General features: G+C 36.8%; 1 protein-coding gene across 5 annotated transcripts in view; it reads right to left on the bottom strand.

Moving 5' to 3' along the window:
• Positions 1-8207: 8207 nt before the first annotated feature.
• The window catches only part of HNRNPR (heterogeneous nuclear ribonucleoprotein R), a 33918-nt gene continuing 17221 nt past the window's right edge, over positions 8208-24904 (bottom strand). For 3 of the 5 annotated variants that reach the window (XM_047724016.1, XM_047724014.1, XM_047724013.1), the window contains 6 exons: positions 21198-21374; positions 19477-19612; positions 16575-16789; positions 11813-11962; positions 9628-9749; positions 8208-9489 (listed from right to left, as the gene is read on the bottom strand). In XM_047724016.1, coding sequence (XP_047579972.1) covers positions 8877-9489; positions 9628-9749; positions 11813-11962; positions 16575-16789; positions 19477-19612; positions 21198-21374 — 1413 coding nt within the window. In that variant the 3' untranslated portion in view covers positions 8208-8876. The remainder of the gene's footprint in view (positions 9490-9627; positions 9750-11812; positions 11963-16574; positions 16790-19476; positions 19613-21197; positions 21375-24904) is intronic. The other 2 variants (XM_047724015.1, XM_047724017.1) reach the window with 1 other exon arrangement.

Raw genomic sequence — 24904 nt, 5'->3', positions numbered from 1 at the left:
TATTCCTCATGGAGGATTTCCCATCTGTTGCTCTTAATCCATATGAACTGCTTCTGAAGTCACCTTTAGTGATTTTCTTCCTTAATCTGCTTTGGCCACCACCCACTCAAGGTTTACTTTGATCTAATTAGTGAACGTCAACCATGGTTTTTCTTTCAGAGTTCAACATTTCAAGAAAAAGAAAACCACACAGGTATTCTGTAGTAACCTATCAACTTTCCCCTTTCTGAGGTTTCAGTACTTATTTTATCTTCCATGACTCTTATAACCTGCCTTCTGGTCTAATTCCTAAATAAATATCCCAGAACATTTCCTCAGTGACCTGGTCTTTTTTTGCTTTTTCCTTCCTGTTGCTATTTTCCACCAATTTCCTCAAACTTTAATATTAAAGCCTGTTTTTCTAAACTCATTTCATTTTCTTGAAGATGGGCTCCTAACCTTTCCTTTCAATCCTGAACACTCTAATATTTGTGGTGGCCTTTGCCAAAGTTTTTAATCTCCAACTAGATCCAACTAGACCAACCAGATCCTGCAAACCACTGCACACATCTATTGCTGATACCTTTTCTACTAAGGTCTACTCTGAATCCCCAGGGAGTGTGAGATAATCTATTGCTCAAAGTGTCCTCAGGGACACCGGTATCACCTAGAAGCATGTTAGAAATGCAAATTCTTGCCCCATCTCAAACCCACTGAATTATAATCTGTATTTTTTTTTTAAATCCCCCGAGATATCCACCCACACTGAAGTATGAAAAATACTGTTGAATGATGAATTGTGACCTAAACAGTTTTTAACTAGAAAATTAAAATCAACATCGTAAGTTCTTTCAAAATTATTTTGACAGATGCAACAAATGGGTCTCATTTACCTTTTTTCTCACATTTTGGAAAGTCAAACAGAAATGACATTACAACTAACAAACTTACATTACTCTTCATTATTTTTTAAAAATTGTGATAACAATATTAATTATTGGTTGTATTTAGACAGATCAAATTTCTCCATACCAACTCTACATAAATATGATTAATCTGGTAAGGTTCTGCTTCTTAACAGGAAGCATGAAAAGTTTCAATATGACCAGTCAATGCTAAACACAGATCATCTAACCACAAATTCTGTTACATCATAACCTGCCAGAAGTATACCCAAGTTGCTCTGACCACATCAATTCAGCAAAAAATATAAACCCCTTTATAATTAACAGGTTCAAATGAAAACAGTTTTAATAATATCTTGATCAATATAAAAACACAAAAATTGCAAAATAGTGATTTTGCTGATAAAAACAGTAATGGCTTTTTAAAACATATGAACTGCTGTTTCATCTACTTAAAAACCTAGACAACTGAAATTTGAAGTTTTAAAGGATTCTTGGCTTTAGTATTGAAAGTATAGGCATGGCTTTGTCTCTGAATTCTATTAAAAAGTGTATGAGATCTTCAATAATGGAATATTTTCAAAGTTAAGGAAATATTTTCCCTTTTGTCTATCTGAAAACTGAGGTTGAGCTCCTGCCCCCACTCCCAATATTATCATCCTTGACAATACTGATCCTCACCGTTTACCTTTGTGGAAAATAATTTTAAAGTGATCAAACCTCATGTTATTTTAAAGGCATGACTTGAGTTGTACAATTATATGACTAATTTAACCTCCTACTCTCTTAATAAATGGATAGCTGGGCCTAAAACTCACCCTTTGGGAATTCTAAGTAAATAGCTGAATAAAACACTACTCATTAGTGGTTTTTGGGGGGTATTAGTTTTTGAGGAAATGCTTATATATGATCCACAAATTTCAAGTTTCAGTAAACAGAAATGTGATTTTCATAGCTACAGGCAGAAAATACTCCTTTATGCAAATATAATACACCCCACTGAAAATATCTAATAAAATCTAATTATTTCTAAAATTAAACTAAATATATTCAGGGCTTCGAGTAGCGCCCAAAGATACCAATAGAGCCTAAGCTTAAAATGATCAGCAAAAGCAACCTCTTATTTTTGGAAAAAACACACCATAAATCAGTAAGCTGCCCCACCCCATCCCCAACTCTGTCAACACCAAGTTTAGATATTTTTTTGGTTAGAACATTCCTTCTTGTCTCTGAATGATCTGTTGATTTTGGACAAGAGAAAAACAAACAACAAAATCTTTCTGGAAAATACTAACCTAGAGGAGTTATTTTGTCTATTCCTTATCTTAAAAACAGCAGGGGAAAAAAAAAAAAACAGTAGGGTAATCACTTTTTCTTCCCTACAAGCTCACATTCATTTAACAATCTTCATTCAAAAGAGACAAGGCAGAATATATTGCTATTCCTTCTGAAGAGTTTCTTACTCAATTTGTTTATAGATCACTATGTCCCTAGCACTTTCCTCCTATATCTTTTGGCTATTAATGGTACAGTTTGCAGAAAAATGAGCACATTTCTTCAGGTAAATTTCCATTTGGTGTTGCAGAACTTCTACCTCTTTGACTGATAAAGAACTAAGTACACCCTCAAGGGAAAGAACTCACAAGAAAAATTACTGTATTAGGGCTCTCCTCAAGAGTATGGGATCAATATGAAAACAGAAACCCTTATCAAGTTTGAAGAACTCACTCCCAACATGGTGCGTCTTGTATACTGGAGACATTTCCCAATGATGCGCCTAAACCCTTCAACACAGCCTTCCTCAAATATTCCCTCACCACTTCTTCACTTGCTGGCACGTTGTGTCAAGGGGCCAAGAACACGGGGAATAAAATGCCTTCTGAAAGCACTGTACAGGTGTTTCCCTTTGCCCGCCTCTGTATGTTTTCTAGATCATTTCCAAATGGATATGCCACAATTTCATCAGAAAAACTTTACTGGCAAACTTTTATGCCAAAAGCCAACATTCCCATCTTAAACCTGAAGACCCAGCTCTAACCCCCAGTAAAGCTACTTCCTGACATTTTAATAGACCCCCTCAAGTTCAGCTCTTTTGTTTTTACTCCTTCCCACTCCCTCACTGTCTTCTTTCAAGCCAGTACCCAATACCTAGTACTAAATGTGAAGACAGAACTCCATTTGACCACAAAAGTCTCAATTACAGAACTACTGAATCTGTTTTACACAATCGAAACCATCACACCCCACCCAAAATCACCAACACAACATTTTGAACATGTTCAATTTTATTAAAAATATTTAACATTGTACAAATATTCCAATACAGTTATGGTACCTGAACACTGTACCAAAAACATGATTTTTATTAAACTGCTGATTAAGTGGTCTTGCAAATGTTCCTAATGTAATATTCTCATATTACTATATGCATATAGCAATGTCATGTTCACAGGAGCTTTCAGCTCAGTTATAGAAATAGCCTTACAACATAGTACTAAACATCTTAGTAGGATTTGTTAAAAGTACAATTCTACCTATGTTACCGAACAGGCTAGAGAAGTTCCTTTTGTCCAGCCATTATAAACGAGAAATCAAGAAAAGCAACGTTCATGGGATCCTACAAAGTTACTACATAAAATGAAAGCCCCTGTTTGTATTTGAGGAATTGAAGCTTTCCCCCCACTCCGCAAGGTCTCCCTTCCTGATCCCATGAAATGCGTTTTGTTGTCAGTATATCAAAGCCAGTAACTAGACTTTGTGCTGCAAAGATGAACTCCTCAGAATTACTTGTGTGTTCCTACTGCTTACTATCAAGCTTTCCAAAGAGCACATTATTAGTGCAATCTTTATAATCTTTTCTATCAATGGTACAGCATAAAATGTGTCAGAAGAGAGACAAGCACCTCAACAAAATGATGTAATCACTGCAATTCTTAAAATATAGTTTCATTATAGCAATTTACAAGTAGTCTACGACAAGCTTACAGACAAGATTTCAGAATACTGACTAGCACGTTTAACACCCAAGATTCATCCTAGACATACGTTCAACCAACAAAGGAGGCTTAAGAATATTAGGGAGGTTCTTCATGTATGAATATTCATAATTACTTTTAATCAGTGATTACGTCATATTATAATTATTTTTTATATGTTATGGTCAGAAATGCTTAGTTATTAAATTTAATTTCCTTGCTTTATACTTTACTGTCATGGAATCCTCTACTGTGAGAGATTTTAATCTTTAATATCATCTAAAAATGGACAAATTCTACCACTACCTACTGATCGCAACAGCTGTCCTGGATTTCAGACAAAACACAAGTTGTTGACAGATTAATGGTTTTGCTATGTTCAAGGTTCTAATATTTAGCTAAGTAATGTCCTCTTGACTCAAAGTCATTATGTCAAATGTATTTTTAAAACAAGCCCTCTCCTGTTTGTGAAACTGCTAGAACTTTTAAGTTTCATTTTACAATGTTAAAATTTTTTGGAAGATTTAAAAAATAATTTTTCCTAGTGTTTATTTAAATCCTCCATCCTATCAACAACTTCTACTTTTGCTAGTATCAGCGTGCAATAAACATCTCTTAAGATGCATTATGTACTCATCTTCCCAATAAAAATGCAAACATAATGAAGATATTAGAGGGATTGAAACCACAGTAAAATAAAGCAAATTTATTGTCTAAAAGTCTTGAGAATTTATCTTGTAAAGTGTCTATTTTCATCACCTAAAATATACCCTGAGTATTGTTACTTCATACTTGCAGACCTTTCCTGCTAACCTGTACTTTGAGAATAAAAAGTATGAAGTAGTTATTATATGTTCCTATTAAGAACTAAATTATTTAATATTAAAGTCTTACTTGCCTACAAGGCCAACATAAATGCCCACTTATAAAATATGGGCATTCTCCCACACTTAATGTCCCACTACTGATTAAAAAAAAAAATAGGAAAAAAAAAATTTCTTACCAACAATTCCACTGGTTATCGTCCCCAGCGAACCCCACCTAGCAAGTCGACATCATGACATGTCAGGTCAGGGCAGCCTCAACCTCGCTTCCCTGATAGTCAGGTGATAAAAGGAAGGAGTTAAAACAGGAAAAGTACACTTGCAGATTTCTGGATAACATCTGAAAATGGTTAAAAAACAAAAACAAAACAAAACAAAAAACCCAGAGCTTCTGGTAACCTCTAAATAAAAATTACATAAGTATATATATTTTAAAAGAAAAAAAAAACTATTCTAGAAAGATTAACAGTAACTACTTCAAATACTTTAAATATTTATATTCATTACTGACCGAATACATTAAATATGCAGTATTTTTAAGGCTTGGTGTTTGCATTTCAAAATTCAGAACTAATTCACAAGCTACTAGCACAAAAGTAAGCATGCTTGGTTAGTGGATTTGTCATTCTGAATTCTCTAGTCAGTCACCCAATCCACAGGCTTACTGAGAACTAAGTTAACAGAAGCTCCCATTCTTAGAGAAACATAAACACACTTATAAATCCAGTACACTCTTTCTATAAGGCTTTTTCTTAGCTGCTCACTTAAGAGATGCCACACAAAAAGGGACAACACTAACATTTCTTTACATACTTCAGTTGGTTTTCTTTAAGAATACTGGATAGCTCAGTAAACAAAATTCTCTTTGAAAAATCAAAACTGCAAATTTTAACAAATGTAGAACTCTTTACAAGTGACAAGTAATAGCCTTATAGCAAGTATTTACTGGAAGGGTTTTGGATTTTACAAATAATACACAATTAATAAAACATAGGTATGATTATCCAAATGGGCAGGAGGCAAATGATGTAATGAGTTTCCAGAATATTATGTGGCTTTATGCTAGGAATGGAATTTTATGTCCCTTCTCTTTTGGAATTTAAAATAGAATTTATTTTGATGCATGCTAATCTTTTTAAAAAGAGGGTTCACCTCCTAAGTCAGATTTCAAATGAGAGAAAAATTGTCTATTAACAGAAAGCATTGGGCTTTCTTATGCAGAATAACCCCAGTAACTAAGAAAACAAAAACAATTATGCTGAACTCTTTGCTTAAAAAAACTAACTACAGAACCGTAGCAACTCAATTTCCATATCAATTGATCAAATAAACTTGGATTTATTAGAAATCTGGCAACTTATTAGAACTTTTTTGCTTTAAAAAAATTAAAACACTGTCATTTAAATACATACATTTAAGCAACTGCTATAAATGAGTGATCAAATAAAAATTAGCATTCCATTATGGGGAAGGGGTATATTTAGGTCAGTCTTAGGAAGGTACCTACAAAGAAGAGGTTGGCCTCAATATGAAGTAAATATATTTCCCAACACACGTTACTGTAGCAGGCTCGTAAGTAAAGCAAATGAATTAGGTTGGGGAACAAAAAAGATGGCCTAAGAGCAGGGAATGAAACTTCCCAGAACTCGTTAAAAAAATTCATTAAAATAAAGCACCTAATGAAAATCTAAAATAAAGACCTCCTGAATGAACATTTTTCAGGCTTATGTATTAGATTGTTAAGGTTTATTTCTGTGAAAAGTTAAGCTCCAAACCTATTTTCTCTGCATGCTGCTACAGCAAGAGTTTACAAGATTCAACAAGGGAAAAAGCTCTGAAGTGAGACTTAATGTTCAAAAAGTTGTGTTTTTCTGTGAAATAAAATAGCTACAAAAACCCTATAAAGCAATTATTAGGGGACATCTCTTAGACATATTTTAATAGGTGAGAGTAAAATATTATTTGCAACTAGAGGAAAGGATTTTGTCATGGAACCCAAGTTTTAGTCTTATGATTTTGCTAGGGTTTATATTTTAGGATGGGTAGGGGAAGCACAATCAATTACTTTTTCAGAATCACTTCTTTACCCATTCCTAATTTTCCTCATGATTAACTCTGTATCTGGTAACATCTAATTTTAAAGAAATAGAAACAAATCAAATTTTACTTGTAGATGCTTTCTTCTTCCCAAGAAAAATCGGGATTTAAGTCTAATTTAGACTTATAATAACTACAAATTGTATTTTCAAAGTTTAAAAGCAGCATTTAAAGAATGTTTGGTGTCTTTACTTACATACATGGGCATAAGAAAAACTACTGTATCTAAACTTTACCAAATAAATACCCATGTTAATTTGGGACAGACTACATAATTCCTTTAGGAGTTTCCAAAAACACAAAAGGAATATTAATAAGGTCTTTTAACTTACTGAACTACATAGTAAGTGTACTTTTAAAGAGAGATAAATATAGACTTTCATCAGTAAATACTAATTTTCTTACTTGAAATCAAGAGAGAAGCCATGAAACTCAAAACACGATCTAAGCACGCTCGTAAGGAACTAAGTGGCTTACAGTCCTGAGATCTACTACTGCTGTCCTAAAAGACACCAAACAGGAACAAAACACAAAATAAAGGTGTGATCATTTTAATTCCTCCCTAAATGGCTTATTTTTACAAGTTAAAGCATTTTAGACCCACCTAGGAGTAAAACGGAAGAGAAAATTTTATGGTAATTTGAATGTGATCCAGACATTTCTGCACTGTCAAGTTTGGATTCTTTTGTTCCTCTTACTCTCGAGCAAAACTGTCATTATAATAATTCAGAATTTCTAAAGGAAACAGGGAAATAGATGTTGTAACTTGGCCAACAAAAATTTAGCCAGGAGGGTAGTAAAAAAATGAGAGAGATATTAACCGAAAGTCAGAAGTATGACTAGTGGATATTTTTACGCCTCTCTTATAAGGCACGAGTGCTTCTCAAAGCAAATTTATGTAGCAATAGGAAATTATATTCCTAAACCAGTAACTGAAGTGGTGGTCACGATTACGTATACTACAATTTAAGTTTAGTCCGCAGTGCAATTGACGCCACAGTACTAGCATTTTTTCCTGTTATACATTCACTTATCCAGCAAATAAGGTCTTCAGACAACAAATTATCCTTTATAGAAAGAATGTGGGTCAAAAATAAATTGCAGTCTGCTTCCCCAACCCCATTTTACTTAACGCAAATTATCCAATGCCTGCAAGAATGTCCAAAAGCCTCTGAAATAAAGGATAAAATTTCAAAATTAGAAGAGACTATGAGAGAACACCAATCAATAAAGTACGATTTGGAATAAATACTAGAATTTAGACTAATCCTCAGTCTGATAGCCACGATACATATTGGAATAGACAAGAAAATTTGCATGAATTTGATCACTCACATAGGCAGTTATCATTTGAAAACAAGATTCCTTGCAAAGGATTACGAATAAAATAATGTTTTAGGACACAATTGAATTTGAAATAGGTAATGTTTTGAATAGATTTTTTAGTTTTATTGAAATCTTACATGAACAAGAAATTGGAAATACAATCACATCAAAGAACAAATTGTCACGGCTTTGACGTTTAAGCCAAACAAATTTTGTAGGGCAGATTTCAAAAAGGTGTGAAGTTATAACAATTTAAAAACACAGTTAACCTACTTCTAGGAATGCAAAACATACAATCATAGGTTATTTTCAATACAAGAAAACTTAAATTTGTTTGCTTTAATTTCTTAAAACTACTAAGACAAAGCACTAGCTTGGATTTTTATTTACAGCATACTCCATACTCCTATGTCATCTATCCCAAATCCAAAAAAATGAAACTGTCCAAAACCAAAGGTTCTGCAAAATCATGATTTAACAGTGTGCTCAGCTTGTTTTTGAAGCTAAAATGAAGCCTGAAACGATAAAAGCATTGTAACCCCCAGAATAAGGGAACTCTGCAAGCCCAATAATGTCCAAGAGCATTTATGAAAAGAGGAAAAAAAATAAAAAGACTTGAGTATATATACAATAGTGATTTCTTCACCCAATACAAATGGCAGCAAACTGCTACTTAAAGATGAAACAGTTAAGCCAATTTTTTTTTTTTGAAGAATGCAGATCTAGAGCCAATCGGATCTTGCCAATATCATTTTCAAGCCCTCACTTGTCTATTTCCACTGTTGCCCATAAGTATCCTGATAAAATTCCTGGTTGTCATTATTGTAACCATAGTTACCAGAATAGTCACCACCTTGCTGAAGCGGCTGCTGAGCGATGGGTTGGGAACCCCAGTTCTGTTGGTTGTTGGTCTGACGGCGCTTGGAATCAGGTTGGTTGTACCCATCTGCCTTTCTCTTGCCTCCTACATTGCCCCCACGATTGCCCCGAGATCCACGGGAACCACGGCCTCTCTGCTGTTGTGCAGGACCCCCTCTGCCACCCCTAGAGCCTCTTGGTGGTCCCAAAGGTGCCCCCCTCTGTGAATAGCCAGCTCTACCTCTTGGAGGTGGTGCTCCCCGCCCCCTTGGTGGTGGTGGAGCACCTCGCCCTCCCCTTCCTCCTCCTCTTCCTCTTACTGCATAGCCATCATCATAGCCATAGTAGGGATCTTCATAGCCTCCACGATAGTCGTGATAATCATAACCATAGTAATCATCATAGTAATCTTCATAGCCATAGTAATCTGGAGGGTAGCCATATCCACCTCTCCCCCCACCACGACCCCGACCTCTAATTGGAGGTGGCATACGAGGAGGAGGGTGATAGTAATAATCTTCATACCTAGCAATGGAGGGAAGGGAGAAAAGAAAAAAACAAATTAGCTTACTTCAGGTCTACTCCTGAATTTTTTTATTAAGTTGATCTCTATTACCAATTCATTCTTTGTTTAGAGATATATTTACTAAAATGTAGACTCACGCAGTGCTTCTGGAAGCCTGTCTAGCAGCCTGGCGCTCTTTCCTTTTCTTGTCTGGTGGCTTGGCTAAGACTATTTCAATTTCTTCCCCTTCTATCTCCTTGCCATTCATTTCATCCATGGCCTACACAAAATTACAAAAATAAATTTATTTTACCTGTAAAAATAGAACTTTAAAACATAATTACATAGACATACCCTCCCATTTAATACAATTAATAAGCAATTTACTTCACAACTATTTTAACTGGCAAAGGAATCAAGCCACAAAGCAAAAAATACAAAGTATTTATTTCCCTCAATCTTACCTTCTAATGTGTAAATTATATTGAAAACAAAACTGATGTCCTACTCTTATATTTAAAAAGCTGGAAGGTCTTCCAGAGCCACCTATCACTGCTCCTTAATTCCAAAGAACTAACCCCTCAAGGTTGAGCCGTAACAAAAAAGCAAATCCACATCTGGGAAATGCCATAATTAACATAAACTTTTCAAGACTCAAATTTTTAAAATAAAAACATGGCATTCAACATGTAAATCTGAAACTGCTCTTCCATAAAAATCTTAAAGATCTGAAAGACAAATGAGGTTACTGAATGAGGTTATCAGTGAAAATGAACAAGATACCGACCAAAAAATGCCTAGGTTTCCCCCACAACACTTCACCTAGAACAGGTACAGACTAATAAAGCCTTGAGTATTCACCGGGAGAGCAGTAATCGAAAGCATCCTACGCTCTAGTCCTTTATCTGTGTTGTTCCACCTAATAGCCTCTGCCATACATCCAAGTTCAAGTAACTCAGTAACAAAATGTCACACCTCCTTGCCACAGCCTTTCTGCTTCCCTACACAATCTTTTCCGCTCTGGACAAACAGAATAAAACGCTCTATCCATAAAGAACATTCAGAGATTCACAAGCAACTAGACAAAGATTACATCAGTCCTCCTCTACCTGCTAACTGCTCCCCATGACCACACACATCACCTAAAGCAACTAAGTCCACAGAAGCTTCCCAGTTGCTGACAGATTTTGAAATTTCACAGACCTCTCTGGCAAACCCCCTTACCAGTTTTTATACTTCTTTTCAATTAGAGACGAGTTATTTAGTAACAACTGAATGAGAAGCAATACTCAGAAGGTATAAATTAGTTATCCGTGTTTCATACCACTGGCAATTTCAGAAACCAAGCATTAAATTCTTCACTAAGCTGTGAATTTTATAAGCAATGCTGTCTCACTAATTAGCTTTCATCAAAAAGCAAGCCAATAAATTCTAACTAATACAGAGATTCTATAAGGCACACTTTAAAGCAAATATCCTGGGCAGGAAACAGAAACTGCTCAAATTAGAGGGGGCCCCACTCCAACAGACCACGCCGAAGAAGGACCAGGCCTGAGTGAGTCACTGAGGATGCTCGACATACCTTCCCAAAAAAAAACTTCTGTTAGTGTTTTGTCTTCTCTCCCCAATTGGGAAAGGTGAGAGGAACAAGAAACTACCAATTCACATGGAAGATACTGCTGATCCACTATTGGCAGAAAACAGCACAGGTATTCAGGTTTTACCCTCTCGCCACCACACAAAATGCTTTCACACTTTTCATTACTATCATCAAATTGACTATTATATTCAAGAAGTATCTCTAACAATTCCTGAAACCAGCAACACAGCTAATACTACTAGAATTCCGCAATGACTGAAGAAAGGCAAATCTATGAAGGACTAACCACTCTCTCGGAACACATCTGGTGAATTCAGTAGGTCAGTCGTGCTGTGTGAGAAGTCACACACACTGCCTGCTCTGGTCTTTCACAGGTCCACAAAGTAAGGTAAACAAAGCAGTTATAATACGATTCATTACCTGTTTACCATTTACAGCAGCTAATTCCTACACCTTATAATATTTCCAGGGCATCATGCTATCAAATATTAGGCTTACAAAAACAATATAGAGATTAAAAATAACTTGCCTGAAGTTACAAACCCAGTTAGTAATAATCAGGCTTTGAAATATGAAAGCTTACCTGTTACACTACTACCACTTCACAGATTATTAAAAGTAAGTTCCAGAGTTCGGCAAAAGCTGAAAACCAATTTTATTTCAGTTTTTAAAGTCATTTTATGTGTTTAGCAAGTCTCAACAACAAAATTCAAATATCAAGAAGCAAAATTTCAAATTTCTACCTTAACAGCTGCTCCTCTGTCTTCAAAATGAACAAATGCATAATCTTTCAACTTCTTCACTCGTTCGAGTTTTCCAAATTCAGAAAATGACTTTTCCAATATTTCTTCTGTCACTGTAGTAGCCAAGTTTCTCACAAATAAAACTTTCACCTAATACAACAAATATAAAACATTGGCATTGGCTACTAATTTTTTGCTTAAGTCTTACATTAAAGTATTTCTTCCTAACTTCACAGCAGGCTTTCCTTCTCAAAAACATTAAATAATAAAGGTGCATCACAGAAGGTATAAAAATTGCCAAGAAAATTATTCTGTCAGTTACCAATCTATATAGATTATTGGTTCCTTCTCCTGCCCTGTAACTAGCACTGGGGCACCTGGGTGGCTCAGTCGGTTAAGTGCCTGCCTTTGGCTCAGTTCATGATCCCAGGGTGCTGGGATAGAGCCCCACATCGGGCTCTCTGCTAAGTAAGGAGCCTGCTTCTCCCTCTCCCTCTGCTGCCCCCGCCTTGTGCTCACTCTCTCTCTGTGTCAAATAAATAAAATCTTTAAAAACAAATTCTAAAAAAATAAATAAAAATAAAGTACCTAACACTGTGAACAGAACCTTCAAGGAGCCAAGAGATAATTACTAAGTTAATTCACAAATTTAACAGGTCCCTGAGTATCAACTGAAACAACATGTTTTGGGGTTTTGCTCCCTGCAGAACTGAGTAATTAAGCTAATTCTAAAGTCCATATGAAAAAAAAAACAAGAACAGTCAGAAAAAAAAAATTTGGAGACTAGCCCTACCAGATATAACAAACTATAATGCTTAAATCACTGAAACAGTATAGTGTTCACCTGGATAAAACTAAAAGTTGGGGGTGCCTGGCTGGCTCAGTTAGAGGGGCATGTGACTCTTGATCTCAGGGTTGTGAGCTCGAGCCCCACACTGGGTGTAAGGATTACTTAAAAATAAAATCTTAAAAAAAGAATTTGGATTCATACCTCAGACTACATACCAGGGTAAACTCCAAATAGATCAAAAATTTTAAAAGGGGTGGAGATGGGGAGAGTCTGAAAAATATTAAAAGAAAATAAAGGTGGGGTGCCTGGATGGCTCAGATGGTTAACTGTCTGCCTTCCACACAGGCCCTGATCCAAGGGTTCCGGGATTGAGCCCCACTCTTCCTCTCCCTCTGCCTGCCACTCCCCCTGCCTGTGCTTGCCCACGTGCTCTCCCTCGCTCTGTCAAATAAATAAATACTGAAGGAAAGAAAGAAAGATAAAGGTAATTCCTTTACATAACATTGCTCCAAGGAAGGCTTTATAATTTAGAAGCTATTATAGGGGTGCCTGCGTGGCTCAGTGGGTTAAGCGGCTGCCTTCCGCTCAGATCATGATCTCAAGGTCCTGGGATCGAGGCCCGCATCGGGCTCTCTGCTCAGTGGGGAACCATGCTTCCCCCTCTTTCTCTGCCTCTGTGCCTACTTGTGATCTCTCTCTGTCAAATAAATAAATACAATCTTAAAATAAAATAAAAGCTATTATATAAAGGAGTGGTAGAATTCACTACTAGAAATAAATGGCTTTCACATGGCAAAAATGACAGAAGTGGAGCCAAAAGACAAATGACTTCTATCACAAAGAGTTAACCTCTATTTTTTAAATATCAGAGCTCCAGAAAATAAGAAAAAGCTCAATGGAAAACTGAATAAGAGACATGCAAAATTCATGAATACAAGGTTCATACAAAGAAACACAAATGGCCCTTCAACATACTAAAAACTTAAATCCATGCAGAGTAAGAGAAGTAAATCATAACGGTTTTGAGATACACCATTTACCAGACTGGCAAAATCCAAAAATATTACACACTATTTTGACAAGGATGAGGAAAGTGGGCCTCTTGTATTTTGCTGGTGGGAGGATAAAACAGTACAGGGGAATATGGCAATATTTTACAATACAAAAGTATTTTATAATAATTGCAGAAGCATGTACTCTGTGGCCCACAATTCTATCTCTGAGAATCTATCCTACAGATGTATCTGCACTTTTATCAACTGACACGATACAAGCTCATTCACTATAATACTGTTACAATAATAGAAACTCTGCCCAACCAGCTGAACACAGTATAGTATACCCACACAATGGAACATTATGTAGCCATAATTGTTGGTAAGACATTTTTTCCCTTTTTTACATCTCTGAAATGGGAATCCAACTTACAGTTAATGTGACATGCAAGCACTGTTTCAAAATTAAATTGGCAACATTTAATAACTTCTTAGTAGTACACATAATAGTGATATACCACCTTAGAGCTCATGAACTAGGATACTGAATAAAGCAAATATAGATCAGTGAATGCAGGTTACCTGTACCCATCATGTAAAAAGTTCAGGAAAGTAAGAAAACTCGTATTTGCCTGTATCTGTCTGAGGAAATACTACAAGAATAAACCAGACTACAAAAACTGGGTGTGTACTGGGAACGAGGGAATACAATAGATGCAGCTAGGTAGAGGCTGGACTTTTTTTTTTTTTTTTAAAGATTTTATTTATTTATTTGACAGAGAGATACAGAGAAAGCACAAGTAGACAGAGCAGCAAGCAGAGGGAGAGGGAGAAGCAAGCTCTCCGCTGAGCCGGGAGCCCGATGAGGGGCTGGATCCCAGGACCCTGGGATCATGACCCGAGTTGAAGGCAGCTGCTTAACCGACTGAGCCACCCAGGCATGCTGAGGTAGGACTTCTTTAATCTATACCTTTCTGTGTAATTTTGATTTTTGAACTAAGGAATTCTATTACCTATTCAAAGAAAAAAATTAACACACCCGGTGAATAAATTCTTTCGTCAGATAAAGGATATATGAATAAAAATTATTTGGGGGAAGGTATTACTTCAAGGCGGGGACTCCAACACTGTCCACCTCCATCTCTACCCTCTTTATTTTCACAGTGTTGTCACAGAGGTCAAACTCAACATTATGCAGGCCTCAGTTGGTTTATTTATTATTTTTTTTAACTCAACACAGATCTTTTTTTCTTTTTCAAGATGAAACCAAAACATACGATATAAAAATTACTTGTTGAAAGTTTGTTTAAAACATTCAACAGGAAAAAAGTCCCTTTAAGAAATATAGGCTCTTAGGTTTCGGTTGATTATAAAACTGACCCAACTTGGCAAGAAATCTTTAATGAATTAGAACACTGATAATGTTAACAGCAGAAGGGTAGAGCACCCACCCTCCACTTTAGAAAATAAAGGAATCAGTATTAGTCAATCAAATTTACTCAGTCGGTATTATTCAAGTTTACAGAGGCCTCTTTTTCATTCTGAATGTTGTTTATGATCTAGGAAGAATAGTTCCTAGAATAAAATGTTGAGGTTTTCTAACCCTATAAAGCTCAGGATGCACTTCAATCCAAAAAGTTATTAAGAGGTATGTGAAAAGTGTTGATGAGCAAATCACCAGCCAAACGACACTTCAGGTTCTTTGTGAATTTTATTCACCTCTTAAAATGTGTAATATATCTATACTGCTATTTTAAACATGTTTTTACAGAAAAAGCAATACAAACTCTACTGTTTCTACAAGGCAATTCCAAATTGTAAGGGTGCTTAAGCGATTTATCCAACTCCAATAAAACAGAGGACATCCAAGTTCAATAGGTTTGCCCAAAGTCACAATTAATTGTATTAGAAGAAACAAATGGAATTAAAATCAAGTTAGTAAAAAATAAAAATAATCAGAGCTATTTAAATTCCTAGTCCCTTTCCTTAACACAAATCCATTCAAGGAATACAAGAAAAGGACACTGAGCAGCACGTCTGAGAGCCTCTCTGGTTCATTCTCTGTGGATCTTCTCTAACCCAAAGATGACTTTGCCTATAAAACTTGTTCACACTAGTATAAACTGGGGCTCTCCTCCAAACTAATTAGAGTGAAGATTACTTGCTCAGAACCTGGAATAAAAAGCTTTAGAGGAAGACTTCCCAGTCTAGGAGAATTCAACTACCAATTTATGGTCATTACAGAGTTGCTGCCTCACCAAGAAGGGAAGAGACACACCAAAATACTCAGAAATTCACTAAGATCAGCAGAGATGCAACTCTGATGAGTCCCTTCAATTCCAGCAGTCACCTGAAGGGAAAGCCTAACAGTCAAGCCTCATGGCACCATTATTTACCAGGCAGGGATCATGGCAACGAAGTATAAGGCTTAGGAGGAAAGTGAGGGCCTGCCGCAGGGTCTGCCGCGAGCAAACACGATAACCCTCTGCCTTTCTTCATGGAGACAACAGTCTTAAGGGAACTTAATCGTTAAATTAAAAAAAAGAAATAGAAAAATCGGCTATAAATCTAAATAAATTATCAATGGCCATGTAATAAGTCTTACTATGGTCAATGAAGACTGCAATTCATAATCTCCAAAAAACATTACTTCTCTCTGTATCCAATAAGACCTCTCTTTTTTTAAAACTCTGTATCCTTCCTAGCTCCTAGCACTGAACAAATTCTCAATGCTGATGGACATACTTAAACCAATTTCACTTCAGTTCCTTTTGCACATTTAATCTCCAGGAAAAGGGATGATAACAGAAATTTCTAGATACCAAGAAAGACTGTTAAGTTTGGTATTAAAGCAGATTCTAGAATTAAGATCAAGAGCTATAAACTGTATTTATCATATAACTTTTAAAAGTTGAGCTTTATTGGAGTACAAAATTTAAATAGTCATCTCACCCCCATCCCAAGCAACTGCATTTACCTTAGCCATGACTTCTGGATCTGGTTCTTCCACAGGGTCAGCCCATTCAACTGTAACTACATTTCCCCATACTTTTACTTTTCCACTCATCAGCCGGCGTCTGGCTTGTGCTGCTGACTTGTGATCCTCATATTCAAGGAAGCAGAACCCCCGATTCTTCTTTTTGTCATCGGGTTGATGATAGAGAATAACGTCCACCAAACCCTCTGTTAAACCAACAGCCAGATATATAAGCCAAAAGCATCCACCACACATCTAGCGGTTAGGCAGACCTAAATCCATTTGCCGAAGAGCAAAAAATATTGAAGAAGCCTCAAAATGATTCCCTAATTACCCAGTAGACAATTAAATCAGCATTGTTAGATATGGATTGTGAAACAGTATTTTATGTTCCTTTTTAATTTTTTTCAGGGTCCTGAGGGTACAGCCATAAGCAACAGGTCCAGTTACTGTATTCTGATATAGAACATACCATGTTTTAGAGTGTTTGATATAACAAGACCTTACAATTTATGAAACCAAGGAATTTAAAAACCAAATTATTAATATAAATTCAAAGGAATTTACATTCAACCAAGTAATCAAGACCAAAAATCATCCTTGGCTCTAACTTAAAAGTTACTGCTTTTACCAAGAATGAAAATGATTGCTGGGGCACCTGGGTGACTCTGTTAAGCATCTGCCTTCAGCTCAGGCCGTGGTCCCGAGGTCCTGGGATCATGCCCCACGTCGAGCTCCCTGCTCGGCGGGGAGTCTGCTTCTCTCTCTCTCTCTTCCTCTGCCCCTCACCCCCAGCTCATGCTGAATCTCTCATGCTCTCTCTCAAACAAATAAATAAAATCTTAAAAAAAAAAAGAAAAAAGAAAAAAGAAAATGATTGCTAAATATTGGTGTCCCTCCGGTCTTAGTCCTGCCTGTGTTCTCATCCTTCCACATATGTTGTTTCTAGGTAGTATCAGCTAGTCTGTACTTTTAGAAGCTATCTATATCCTTAAGAATGCTTACATTTTATTTCTAATCCAGACTTAAAGACATTTCAAATTTAGGATGTCCAAAATCATAGTTACCACTCCCCCAATGTGTCTTCTCTACTTCCCTATCTAATAAATAGGACCATCTCCTGGTTCTCAAGCCAGAAATTAAAGACTCTTCCTTGATTTCCTTCCTTTACTTTCTTTCCTTTACTCCCCTACTCAATTCAGAGCCCACCTACTTCTTTCCACCTTCACAGCTATTACCCTGTCCAATCTTCTATCCAAACTACTGTGATAGCCTCAACTAATTCATTAACTTCTACTCTTAAGCCCCTCTAAACCATTACCCATATGGCAGTAGAGATAATATTCCGTAAACATGAAACAGATGTTACTCCCTGCTTGAGATCTTTAAATACCTTCTTATTCTACAAAAATTAAATCTAAACTTCTTATAAGGTCCACAAAAGCTCTGCCTACTTCATCTAATTCTACCCTTAACTCTACAGTAATTTTAACAACACTGGCCTTTTCTCAGGTCCTATAATACACCAAGTTCTTTCTTGCCTCAGAGACTTGGCATGTGTTGCTCTGCCGGAATGCACAGTCCTCTGTTCTTTGTCTGCTACATCCTCCTCATTCTTCAGGTCTTGTCCAAAATGTCATGTTATCAGAAAAGTCTTCCATAAACATCAATACAGGGATAATAGCTATTCTCTAGCTAAGTATCTCTTATTTTGCTCTTCTCAGTGCTTACCACAATGTGTAAATATTTCTTTAGTTTTTTGTGTTACTCCTTTCCCAGAATGTAAGCTCTACAAGGGCAGAAAACAGATCTTATTCACCACTGTATCCCAGCGCATAGCACAATGCCACCGCTTTAACAGGCACTGGACAAACACCTGCTGAAGGAATGAATACATGGATAAGAAGCCAGAAAGGAGCCGACAGGTAATAAAGTGATGGGGGCAAAGAACTGCGCCATTTGAGGCATGTGACCAACACAAGTGTGATGGAGAGTGGTAGTGGTTACAAAGTAGAATGCTAGAAAATCAAGATTTTGGAGTGGGCAGAATTTCTAGCAGCAAGATCCAGAACATGATCAGGATGTGGGGGGAACGGAAATAGAGAACTGGAAATGAGGCAGTCATGAAACTAGGAGGCTAGGGGCCTGGACGGTCATCCGTGTACATGTTAAAGGTACTACAAATAAGTCAATTTAGGGAGGAAGAGCAAGACTCTGAGTAATCTTCAATTAACGAAAGACTGAATCGAGAATGAATCGAGCAACGGATGACAGCATCAAGGGAGGAGAAAGGACAGTTTATCTGGAGGACAAAAAAACATGGCTTTTATGAGGGGAAGTAATGGTCTAAATCAGTGTTTCTTAAACCATAGCTAGACTGAGTTTATCTTTACCCATGTTTAAGACAAATGAAATGGAACAGGAAAGATAATACGAAATCATGTAAAATAAGTGAAAGTACAAGTTTTGTTGAACTTTGTTTCAGTTACAAATGTATACAGACCTGTGATGTAACATGTACTTCTCAAGTCTATGGATTTAGAATAGGAAATTTTGAAAAATCTGATCTAGACAAGGCAACAGGGAGGAGGAGGAGAAAAAACTCCCAGCCTCTTGGCCCTAAAGCAAGCTGAATGCCGGGAAGCCTTCACTGAAGGGCTACCAGGCAAAGACTCTGGCAAAAGCTAAGGAGCAATGAAGGCACAGAAGTAAGGGGACATTCCAAGAAATGAAGGCTATAAGGGAACATGCTTAGACCAAACCACTGTAAGGCAGAAAGGAGACAATTTAGACACTGAAGATTTGCATTTTTGGATTAATATACACTTCTCTTTCTTGGTACTTATAAATAGCACCACAGATTTCCCAAAACTAACTTCTACTAAATACATTTTTGTTTTACCTGTGACTTTACTGAATTCTTCCAGAATGTTTTCCTTAGTCTTATTCTTCGGAATTGATCCAACAAAAAGCCTGTTGTTTGCCACAGAAATGCACACTCCAAGGTGTTTACCGGGGCGAATTTCATAGCTGTCACACTGCAAGGAAGAAAAGAACCAGATACCCCACAACCATCCCAAACTCAGGACAATTGTCTCACTCTAAAAAATTCAACAATGTAAGGTCAAACACTTCCTGCTTCACAAACTCACCGAGTTCCCTCATGCTTACCATTATAAAAATGTGTATTTTAAAACTTGTTACAGTCTCTCATCTTAGTTTGGTTTTGTTAATTTTCACTGCTCTTCTGGATATAAAGGACTGAGTTATTCACTATTTTTTAAAATACCTTACGTCATATTTCAATGTTATCTATCTGAAAAATTTTCCAGAGAATTTCAGAAAAAGTACCCAAGACTGATCATTCAGGATCCATGGAGATAAAATTAGATACAGATAAGCCAAAAGCAAAACAATAGTTAACTAAGTATAATCAATAAGAAGAAATTCAGAATTTCATATTCTACAGAAAACACAGTATTCTAAATCTAAACATGAAAAGTTTTAAACTGCACAGCAAACACAATACCTTCAAAATTATATGAAATGATAGGAAATAAAAAAAGGCTTTATTTAAATCACTATGGAGATAGTTTCTTTGATAAACTTCAGCTTCCTCGATTTTAACATTACTTACCATTAGCCTACTAAAAGATACATGATTATTAAAAAATAAAAATCATCTATACGTTACCAAAAATTAGGAAATGAAGCTTTGAAATTTTCTCAATAAAAACAAGTTGGAAGGAAAAGTTCTTAATAAAAACTAAAATCTGGGTCAAGCTAGAATGGAACTAATTTAGAAGCGATTAATAGAACAAAAAGCCCTGGTGAAAGAGATACCCATTCCCGAAGGCCTGGAACTAGACTAAGTGAGGCTTTTAAATGTCTGGAAAGAGTATGCAGAAACAATGACATGGTTTTTTTCTAAGTTCCTGAGATGGGTGTACCAACACAGGTAAGAAGATATTTCTCATTTGCAGAACTGTTACAACTACTACTACTACAGGAGTACTATTGATTACTACGTACAAAGGGTAAAAGAAAATTACTAGATTACAGAAGATGGGCTACAAAATAGTAAAAAAGGAGAAAGACTGAAAGAGAAGACTGGAGGGTCTGAAAACAAAATACAGAGAAGAACAGGCATATACTCAGACAATAAATTGTATGATTAGGTTGTAACAAAAATAAAAGTCTCAGATCATTTCCTGAATTGCGTCCTAAAAGTCACTGTCACCCAGTTATATCCCCCAGAATCCATCCCAGCCTTCATTACACTTTTAAGAATCTTGTCCTGAAGTTTAACGGTAACAATTCACATCTTTTTTTTGCCTAAAATCCAAAGAGAGAACTGCAGAAGCCAAATATTCAAATGAAACTTTAGATACTACCCAATCTAATAAGTAACAGAATTACGGGAGACTTTCTCGAACACATTACTTCTTGGGTATTTTCAGTCTTTTTTACTTTTATCATCAGAAAAAAATAGAGCAAAGGTCACATATCAACTTTATCAACATCCCCACCATGCAGAGCAAAAACCAAAGAAAATGAAACAATGTTAACTGCGAATGTTTTTAATTGAGGCAGTCTGATCCGCCACCAGTGTTTATCACATACCAGCTTAACGGCCTCCTGTGCAGCCTCCTTCCCGCAGAAGGTGATAAACGCATACCCTCTGTTCTGACCAGACAGTGGATCCATCATAAGACGTAGATCCCAAATGGGACCAGCCTTTTCAAAAAGCGGTACCAACTCATCCTCATATAAATCTCTTGGTATTTTACCTACAAAGACCTGGGGGAAAAAAAAGACAAACCTCTATATTAGAATCCCAATATAAGCATTTTAGAGCCACAAAGCCCAACAACTCTTCTTCTAAGGGGCTAGGGGCACAAAGATGGTTAAAGAGGAATGAAGACAATTTGAATCATTAGGAGTTAGCTCTAATGTTTACTATAATGACCGGTGGTCATTAACACAGAATAATATTCTATACTGAAAAACGAAAATGATTAGTAAGTGTGTGCAAAATACCTCTGAATTGTTTATTTTTATAATTTCTCTTTTTCTCACAAAAACACAGAATAAAGGATATATATGTATCTTTGGCAAATACGATATCAGCATTTTTGTAAAAACAGTAATTGAATAAATACTGAAGTGGTCTTTCTCAAGTTTTCTCAACTCTCAGTGCCTAGGTGGCACGGTCAATGACTGTCTGCCTCTTGACTTCCCCTAAGGTCATGATCTCAGGGTCGTGAGACTGAGCCCTGTGATGGGCTCCAGGCTCAGCGTGGAGCCTGCTTAAGTTTCTCTTGCCCTCTGCTCTTCCACCCCTCATGTGCTCTCTCTCTTTCTCAAACATATAAATCCTAAGGGGGCGCCTGCGTGGCTCAGTGGGTTAAGCCTCTGCCTTCAGCTCAGGCCATGATCCCAGTGTCCTGGGATCAAGCCCCACATTAGGCTCCCTGCTTATCAGGAACACTGCTTCTCCCTCTCCCACTATGTCTCTCTCTGTCAAATAAATAAAATCTTAAAAAATATATATACATACATACAAAATCTTAAAATAACTACTACAAAAATTATGTAATAAGGACTAAATTATGATAAATATGTTAAACAATAAAAAAACTTTCTCAGTGTTTAATACTAGACCCACAATTTCTTCAAGCTTCTACCACATAGGCAACAATAAAGACAATCTTGTACATTAAAACATTTGCAATCCACATGCAGTTCTTATTTAGATGCATTTATTTATTTGAGAGAGAGAGAAGGAGAGAATTTCAAGCAGACTCCCCACTGAGTAGGGAGCCAGACACAGGGCTCGATCTCATGACCCTCAGAGATAACCCAAGAGTCAGACACTTAACTGACCGAGCCAACCAGACGCCTTCACATGCAGCCTTAAAGAGTAAGTCAGCGTCTGCATTTGAGATGAATTTTCTTTCTTTTTCTTTAAAGATTTTATTGGTCTGAGACAGAGCGCACAACCTGGGCGAGCAGCAGGCAGAGGGAGAAGCAGGCTCCCTGCTGAGCAAGGATCCCAGAATCCTGGGATCATGACCTAAGCCAAAGGCAAACGCTTAACTCACTGAGCCACCCAGGCATTCCTAGAGATGAGTTTTCTAGTGAAACTCATCTACATCAACATTTCACACTCTGAAAAATGACTTGAATAATGAAAGAGCAATCCAAAAGATGCCCAAATTATTACTGGATATTCAGTTTCTGAAGTTAAGCTCCATAACTGCGCTAAGAAAATCGTTTTCAAAATAATTAGATTTACCTTCATGGCTGTCTGGTAAAACTTCTTTTGAATCCCTAGCATAATTCTCTCACACAAGAGCTATTCAATTCTTCTGTCTCCTTAAAGTCTCCAACCCTCATTCACTAAGTCATCCAAGGAGGGCATGTGGGAAGGTCAGTGGTTTTCTCATATTCTTTCCTAAATTCTTTCCTTCTTCATACCTCAGAAAAAGAGATTTATTTCCTTTCCAAGGTTAACTTCCTAACCATAACAGAGCCCATTTCTTCACACCACCTTCTCCTGGAAATAACTGCAAACTTTTATTTGACTCTCCTATTTTGCTGAGTACATCCTTCCAAACATGCCAAATCTTCCGTAACAAAACAATATGCAAACAAGGAATATTTACCCATTTATCTTTCAAGCACTTTCAAATGCTTTGAACACATGGCCATGTCTACTTTATTTCACTCACGCAGTTATTCAACCCGTCTACCATATCCTTAGTACTGTGCAGCTACGAAGCGTAAGACATCTAAGGCATCATCTGTGCAACATCCCTACAGAACTATATTTCTAACAAAAACTCACTCTGGAGAGCCCTTGGCATCTACGCTCTCTAACTACAATACTGACTTCTTCCTCTAACACTAAGCTGCATCCCCAAATGGGATCCACTAATGGATTTCAAACAACTAAATTCAAGTCTTTTTTCCCTCACTCTCATCTTGCCTTCTTGGTAAGCGGTAACACTGGTGATGCTGCCTCCTAAAAATTCTCTTCCCTTCAATTTTTAGAATCCTCCACTAGCCTGGTCTTTTTACCTTTAATTTTTTTCTCTATTCTTTCCACAGTGATTCTTCTATTCACCTAATAACAGTCTGCATGTTCCCAAAGTTATGGCTCTATCTAATCTTCCCTGTATTTCCTTCACTTCCAAAGATCATATCCATTCCCCAGTCTGTATCTATACAGTCATCTCTCACATCTACATCCTAAGACCTAATTTTATACTTCCAACTGCATTTGGAAGCATATCCTATTGGTTGTCCTAATTTTACCTCAAATTATCAACAAACAGTAATGTATTTTCTTGTTTTTTGAATATAGATATATCTAGAGATATGAATGACTGTGGATGTGAATAGTACTAATAGTGATTTATCAATGCGTGAGAAAATGGTTCTAATTTTATTCTTTTCCTTTAATTATATTTTCTAAATATTCTGCCACAGATATAATTTTTTTTTAAGATTTTATTTTATTTATTTGACAGACAGAGATCACAAATAGGCAGAGAGGCAGGCAGAGAGAGAGGAAGGGAAGCAGGCTCCCCGCCGAGCAGAAAGCCCGACGTGGGGCTTGATCCCAGGACCCGGGGATCATGACCTGAGCTGAAGGCAGAGGCCTTAACCCACTGAGCCACCCAGGCGCCCCAAGATCTGTAACAAATGTTTTTTTTCCAAAAATCAAAATGAGTAAAACCCACCCTTGTCAACCACTTCCTTTGATTTTCCTCATTTTTCTTGAGTAACATAATTTCTGCTGCTCCCTCCAGCCCCCAAGATGACCAAGGAAATAATACTTTCAATAAACAAAAATCTCAGCTATTTTGAATCCCTTCCATTCCTATCCACACCCAACTAAACTTCTACGTATCGGCCTGGAGTTGTTCCAATAAATAATACCTAGCCTACAGAACTGACTTCCAACCTACTCATAGAACTTCTCCAAACTTTTCATGAGACAGGGAATTCAATATACCTTCAACTCATATGCCATGTATTTTTCTAAGTTCTAGAGATACAGTGATTACCACAAACAAGGTCTAAGCATTCACGAGGTTTACACTATTGATAGAGACAAAGGTTAAAAAAAATATATATGAGGGGCGCCTGGGTGACTCAGTGGGTTAAAGCCTCTGCCTTCGGCTCAGAAGGTGATCCCAGGGTCCTGGGATCAAGCCCTGCATCAGGCTTTCTGCCTGGCGGGGAAGCCTGCTTCTGCCTTACCTCTCTGCCTACTTGTTCTCTCTCTCTCTGTCAAAATAAATAAATCTTTAAAAAAAAAA

Source organism: Lutra lutra, chromosome 4, assembly GCF_902655055.1.
Source record: "Lutra lutra chromosome 4, mLutLut1.2, whole genome shotgun sequence".
Taxonomy (NCBI): domain Eukaryota; kingdom Metazoa; phylum Chordata; class Mammalia; order Carnivora; family Mustelidae; genus Lutra; species Lutra lutra.
This window is presented reverse-complemented; position numbering and strand designations above follow the sequence as displayed.